This window comes from Anarrhichthys ocellatus, unplaced genomic scaffold (genome assembly GCF_004355925.1).
Source record: "Anarrhichthys ocellatus isolate YVR2014 unplaced genomic scaffold, GSC_Weel_1.0 scaffold7, whole genome shotgun sequence".
Classification (NCBI taxonomy): Eukaryota; Metazoa; Chordata; class Actinopteri; order Perciformes; family Anarhichadidae; genus Anarrhichthys; species Anarrhichthys ocellatus.
In genome coordinates this window covers 6101050-6108084 of record NW_022280037.1, presented here as the reverse complement: position 1 = coordinate 6108084, position 7035 = coordinate 6101050, and the positions used below count along the sequence as shown (strand labels likewise).

Here is a 7035-nt window from a genome sequence, read left to right as displayed (position 1 = left end):
AGCATACGCAGAAAACCATGGTGAACATTGGAGGGTCTTTTCAGGACAGACATCTTTCAAGACGGTGTTGCCTCTTTGATGTTTAACAGGTAAGTAACCAAACTTTTAACTTAACCACGTTAATCTTCACATTATCCATCATAGCTAATAATGTCTGATTAATCTACTAACTGTCACATTGGGTGTTTAAGACAGTGGGGAAACATCTTTAGCGAAAATTCATGCTATATTCATGAAGGTTTTTCTAGGAATTGACAACCTCCAAAATGGATCCTGAATTTCCGATCAGGCGATCAAAAATGCTTATCCCATGTTCGGCCTAAACATCTGTAAGTCTGGCAATTTCCGAAAAATCCTCTCCCTGTCACTTTTGACAGGATAACATAAAGCTTAATTGTGGCATCTCAAAGCTAAATAACAAATCTATAATCGGTACACAGAGGAGTTTCTACAATCAGTTGAGGGAGTCAATTGGAATCTTCAGAAATAATTAGTGCAAAAATAATTTCCCTGGAAGCCAATGATGTATTTCCCAACATTCATCTTTATTAAGTAAATCAACATACATCAAAAATATATAACCATGCATTAGACAGACAAACATTTAGACATTTAGACGGCTGGCCTGTTGTTCCTGGAACAGGGCTGGAGGTAGAACAGGACAGAACCACTTCAGCCTCTTCATTCAGCGTCAAAACATTCAATAAATATAACTAAAACTGGATAAAAAATAGTCATAGTGTAATAACAACTGCGGAAGTAGTTTCTATACCTCATTTTATACATTATGTCCACAACAAAAATAACCACATATCCTCTCAATCCCGCTGTACAGTCGTTACATTTAATTCCTAACCTTTTCAATCCTTTATGTAGATACCTATACATTGTATGAAATACGACTATAATTGGAGACTTTTTGTGGTGCACTTTCACCTTCATAACATGCCAGGTCAAAAAGAAGGGATGCAGTTTTTAAATCTTTAATAAACAGCCTTAAGCCAGTTCCCAAATCTGCAGGAATGGGAGAGGTAGAGGCATGGCCTTCCAGAAGAATCTATATGCGACTGCTCGAGGGCAAAGCTGAGACTATTTAGCTTTCACCATTCCTCCCAGATCTATAGAGCTACGCAGGCAGGAAGAAATCCTTCGAAGAACTATCATGCCAGAGGGTGCTACTAACTGTAGCAGATGTTAGCGTGATTGTGGGGCAGCAGGACAACCTCACTGCAATTCTTTCTTTAACATAAGGCTCATTATCATCGTTGAAATTCTCCAACGGGACAGCATGTCTTTGCCAATTTCTATGTACGAATATACACACACTTTGTTTATCTTCACAGTGTTCTCTCAAAACTAGTCTAATTCAGCATGCTGGTTTAAAAACAAAACAGGATGTACATTTTTGTCTTTAATCAGTCGTTTCTTAGTCCCGTCTCAGTACACTTTTTCACTTTTTGTGAATTCATTGCAGAATGTTCTAATTAATCGCTCGTAAAAACTCGTGCAACAGTGTTTAAGAGTTTGTGTCAGGGTATAAATTTGGCTGCGTGGGCCAGATTATCAGACGGGGATTAAGCTTCCTTCGTCTTTCACCAAAAACTAATTTCAATGGAGATCTCCACTGAAAAATATCCCCAGTCTAAGAACGGACTTAATCCTTTTCCAAGCAACTGGCCTTATGTGTGTTACGTCTAACGGGAAGAACATACGCTGTAACAGTAGGGTATACGTACAGTAACAATACATCAGATAATACAGTATGTACACAGTTGTTGTAATGGAGACCATTCTGTCCACTGAACAGGATTAAGGCAATTTCACAAGTGTCCTGGTATGAGGGCAATTACTGTGCAGCCTTCATTTTGATACAAAAATAAGAAAAATTCCAGCAAAAAAAATCCTACAGTTCTATTTAACAATTTCTGTCTTTTCTTTTTGTTCACCTGGCAACGTATTGTAATTTTATTTATTCATATTTATATGTAGGGATTTGAAGTTTCCAATACACAAGTGAGAAATCTAGCATCAGGAAGGAACTCTCGCCATTTAAATTCAGTGTATTGCCATAAATGTTACACAGCTTTTACGTAAAATACAATCGCTTGTCTAGCCAATTTGGAAGTGGAAATAAAACATCCTTTTTAGTTAGTGGCGATTACAGACAATGTCGCTATAATAAATAATTCAGCTGGAAATTAGTTTTTCCACCTTATTTCTGCATTATACAGCATGCATATTGTTTAAGACAAAACAGAGAATGAATAAATCTTAAATAAAACAGCTTGCAGTCAGCAGGATCCACTCAACGTAATCCCCAAAAATGTGTGATGGATGCACACGCTCTAGTCCATTATCTATACGGTGTATATTAGAGCAGAATTAATGGTCTTTTGCTGGTTTTACTAACAGTTCTTAACACTAAAAAAAGAGAGCAAATTGCACAGTATGTTCATGTAGCTTGGTCTGCATTGTAGTTCTTCCCCTGTTCCCGCTGGCTCTAATAATCAACAAACAAAAACATACTGAATAGCTGGTCTCAGGTAGCTACACCGTATCATGACACACAATAGAAAACATGTTGCAGACTGCATGAAACGTGCCTTGGCTAAAAGATACATAAAACAACATTTTAATACCCAATCACGCCACGTATGTGTTTGGTGCAGTGATCTTTTGAGACATACGGTACAGAACAGTACAGTAAGTTCATCATCATCATCTTCATGCATAAAATGAAAGGTTCTCTCTCTCTCTGCTCAGTTCAGCAGTGTACCGTATAGCTGTGCCTTGGTCAAACTGTCCTTCCTTGTCAATCCCGTGCTGCCAAATTTTTGGTATCTTGGAGAGGACTTCTTTGGGAGTGCGGGGCCAACACTGAGAGCGGAGCTGGAGCTCGGGCGAGGCCGAACACTCGGCCTGGGGCTGGGGTAGTGTTGAAGACTTGAGGCTTCGAGGGAGCTTTGGTGTAAGGACTCAGCGGAGCTGTCTGCACTCAGATTTACGTAGTCCTTCTTGGCATTGCTTGCTGCCGTTGCTCCTCCGCCAGCCTCCTTCTCTTTAGAGCTCCCTGAGAGGAACAAACTGCACTCGGAGTCCTGACTGTCCTCCTTGGCTCTATACAGCACAGACGTTTTCTCCTGCTTCCGATGCTCCATAGGTTTCTGACTGCGGCTGGGTGACGGGGGAGCCACAGCAAAACACTGGTCCAGCACACGGCTGTGGAAGATGTCATCTCCTTCTTGGAAGCTGCTGTAGAGAGAGCCCTTGACCTTACTAGAAGGGCCCACGGCAAATTGGCGCTCAGAGAAACTGTACGGAGAGACACGCCCTGTGATGTCACGGTAGGAAGAGGAGAACGCGTTGATGTCTTCTACACTGAGCTGTCTCCAGCGGTTGCTTAGGTCGTCCTCAGGGACCTGGATGTCACCACGGCTGTCCAGAGCTCCTCCACGAGCCTGGCCCAGTCCAATTGTGGACCCCATGCTGTGGGAGGAGGCCAGGCGAGGGGTGCTGGAATGGTATGGTTCACTGAAGCATGAAGCAGTCCTCGTGTACGCTGCTGAATTGCCCTTCTGCGGGCTCCTGGGGGTCACCATATGCTGGATGCTGAGAGACTTGGGGAAGCTTGGAATATCTTTATCGTAAGAGGACATGCTTTTGCGCTCATAGTCCGCACTGCCACCGTCTCTCCAGTCCATATAGAGACCCTGGTGGGAAGAGGATAAGGTGCTGCTGGCAGTGCGCCCACAACCGCCACCAACTCCTCCCTTCTCATCGGATGCGAGGCTGAAGCTAGAGTAGGAACTCGAGGCAGGGAGGCTACCAGTGCCAAAGTCATCATGGTGGAAGGAGGATTGGGGCTCATGGTGGGAGAAACTTCCAGATTGGTAGGCCTCTTCATCTGGGTTGCTGTCAGTGGAGTTCTGGGCGTGCAGTTGGTGCAAAGCGGTGCCGTGGAGGTCAACGCTCTGCCTGCGCTCTGTATCTTGCCATCGTTCAGGACAGTAGAGGGCTGTATCGCTGCAGTACAGGTCAGATGTTTTATATGAAAGGCGACGGTTCAGCTGATCAGTGCTTCCTGTTACTGTAAGAAAGCCTCCATCCTGTGGCTGTGGGCTCGGTGAGCGTGTTACAGGGCAACTGCTTCCAGGTTCAGGCTTCGCCAGGACCTTGGCAATTATGTCTGTGGGCACAGCGTCAGAGTATTTTGAGTGGCACATTGCTGTGGTGGCTCCGCTACCCCGATTATGTTTCTCCATGTGGGAACTGATGCGTTCCTGGAAATCCAGCGGCATCTACAACAGACATACAGTACAAAGAGACAAAAGAAGCTCCATGAAGCTGGGACATAAAAACAAAATATATGCAGATGTTTTTGTGACAGCTACTGAGCCAGTCTTTAAATTTAGCCAAGAAAGGGAAGAATTTCTCAACAGCTTTTCCTTAATTATTTATAGAATCAACTTGACTCTCTTCCTTAATCTGCTTCTGCACAGAAGGTATTTTTAGAGTCATTCCTGGAGGACTTTAATCCATAGTTCTGGTTTAGAAAGTCATTTATTCTCGCAAAGCTCACACAGTCCACACCAGTTTGTGTACCTCAGAGGAATTGCACTACTTGGCCCCTCTAATGAACTTGTCAGAAAATTGCTGAACACAAGCTTTAAGTATTTATTTGTTTGTCTGCTTTCCTTTTCCCAAAAGAAAATCTTTTTCAACATTTTTTTCCCTGTTTTCTTACCTCAACTTTCCATAAAAAAATTGTAATGGGAAAATGAATGAAATATTTTTTGGACAACATTTTTGTCTCTCCAAATAATTATCTGTTGTTCTCTCTTCCATCTGTTTCTCTGTCTCTGTCTCTCTTCCTCTCTTGTCTCACTCTCGCACACACACAGACACACACATTATCTGTAGGATTGGCTAATGTTTGAGAAAAGTGTTCCTGTAAATTACGGACTGGTTTCTTTGTGCCTATTAAAGCTGGTCAGGATCAGTAGGAACTGTTCCTGCCACACTGAGTTCTCTCTTTTCTCATCCCTTTCTTTATCCTTTCATCTTTCTCCTCTTGCTCCAATACCTTCATTGACCAAGAGGCCCTTATTCCTTCTCTCGCTCTTGCCCTCTTTCTTCTGTCTACCATCAAACACGTATCATTTCCACAGGGAACGGCTTAGATTCAAATTAAACTAGTGCTCCAGGTCTCCAGCTGGGAATAGAAAAAAAAAAAAGAAGATAAAATACTGACTTGGCTTTGTTAAGAAATAGAAACTTGCCTCGGCATAAAATAACTTGCATCTTTTAAGTCTGAGCTATTTTTAGCAGCCACTGCCATTCCCAGAGGGAATGGAGATGGAAAGTAGGTGAGGCTGTGGGGTGGGGGGTGGGCTCCAAGTGAGCTAGCTCAGCATTAGCTGCTATCTGAGGCAAATCTTAATTAACAGCCACACAGTGTTAATCCACGTGACGGCATGCAGGTCTTGTTCCATTTATGAAAATAAGTGGTTTAATGGTGATGGAACTGGCACTTATTATTTTAGTCATTCTAGCAATTCACTCTTTAAAGGCCATTTCTATAAAATACTCTACCAATGGAGTAGGTTTCACATTTCCTTGTTTTATAACCAAATTATTTTATTAAAAGTGAGATTATTAAAAGAGATCTTCAATTGGCTTTTTGCTGAGCCTCTGCCCCCTTAATTACCGCTACTGCCCGTTAAATGTTCTTACACAGCACAAGGCGCAGTGTACAATAATAACAATGGCAAATTACAAACTCCCAAGTTTGCAGTAATCTTTTAACTTCGATTTCACATAGAAGTTAGCAAAAGCGGAGCTCATTTCTAGCCTTCATTTGCGGATTTTTGTCAGTTGAAAAGATAACGATCAATAGCAGATTTTATGAGGGGTAGCTAGCTAGCACAAGCTAATGCTATAGCCAAAACTACAGCAGTAGTTTAAAAAGTTACTTTTTAATGTTTCCAGGTGATTTGTTTTACAACCAAAAAGCCTATAAAAGGGTCTTAAATATGCACAAGATGGCTATAATGCTACAGCTACATGTCCCAGTCAGTGTGTAAACACCCTCACCTGTAGATGATATAAGACATGGAGAAGCAGCATTGTTTGTGTATTGTAGGGAAGAACTAGTTGGCCATAGTATTATAGTAAAGTATTATTTATTTCAGGGTTTGCGCTGCAACATTTTTACTTGGCCTTGTATGACCAATAGCTTATGTTGGCAATCTTAAGACAGATATTGCTATATAACAGACATGCCTGAGTCAGTTTGATAACTTTTTACAGTTTTCTTCTTGTGCTACAATATGTTTTTAGTTCATCCCATAATTGTCACTTATTGCCGCAGTGGCTGCTGCTCTTCTAAAGTTATATAGACTTCTTATAAGCTACTAGTACAATTAACCTCCAGCCTGCTTTCGTGTCCATCACTGTGTTTATTAAAGTAGAATCAGAAGTATAAGAAAGATGGAAAACATAATCTTTTTAGAGGTTTTGGAAGGTGAATTGTCCCATTTCTTATATAAAATCATAAATGAGAACTGATGAATATATAATTATCTAAATAGTCAATGTATTTGTACAGAGTAATTTTCAAAAGTACAACTTTTATTCTTTTGTGCATCAGGTGTCACCTCAGGCCGGGCTTTCATTTATTCATTCATTATGCAGAGCCGGGGTGCAGACAGACGGCACTTCAGACAGCAGACCTTCATCAGTCCGATACTGAAGAGGCCATGAGCACTGCGCTTCAGTCTAATTGTGAAAACCACTCACCAAGGCTTAAAGGTATACACTTACACAACATCGAGAACATTACAGAAATAATGCACCAAGAATAGTTCATTAGCACACTAATTGTATACAGCTAAACTGTACATACTGTTCAATTATGGATGATGTAGTTTTATCCATCAATCTGATGAATTCCAGTAATGAATACAGAGGATTTGACCTCAGCTATACAGCCCTAATCAAGCTGCTTATTCTGGATCTTTTTCAGCCTTCTGCTAT

At 41.4% G+C, this 7035-nt stretch overlaps 1 protein-coding gene across 6 annotated transcripts in view; it reads right to left on the bottom strand.

Moving 5' to 3' along the window:
- Window positions 1-497: 497 nt before the first annotated feature.
- Window positions 498-7035, bottom strand: part of begain (brain-enriched guanylate kinase-associated) — a 36616-nt gene continuing 30078 nt past the window's right edge. For all 6 annotated transcript variants that reach the window (XM_031847741.1, XM_031847739.1, XM_031847740.1 and 3 more), the window contains one exon: window positions 498-4298. In XM_031847741.1, coding sequence (XP_031703601.1) covers window positions 2760-4298 — 1539 coding nt within the window. In that variant the 3' untranslated portion in view covers window positions 498-2759. The remainder of the gene's footprint in view (window positions 4299-7035) is intronic.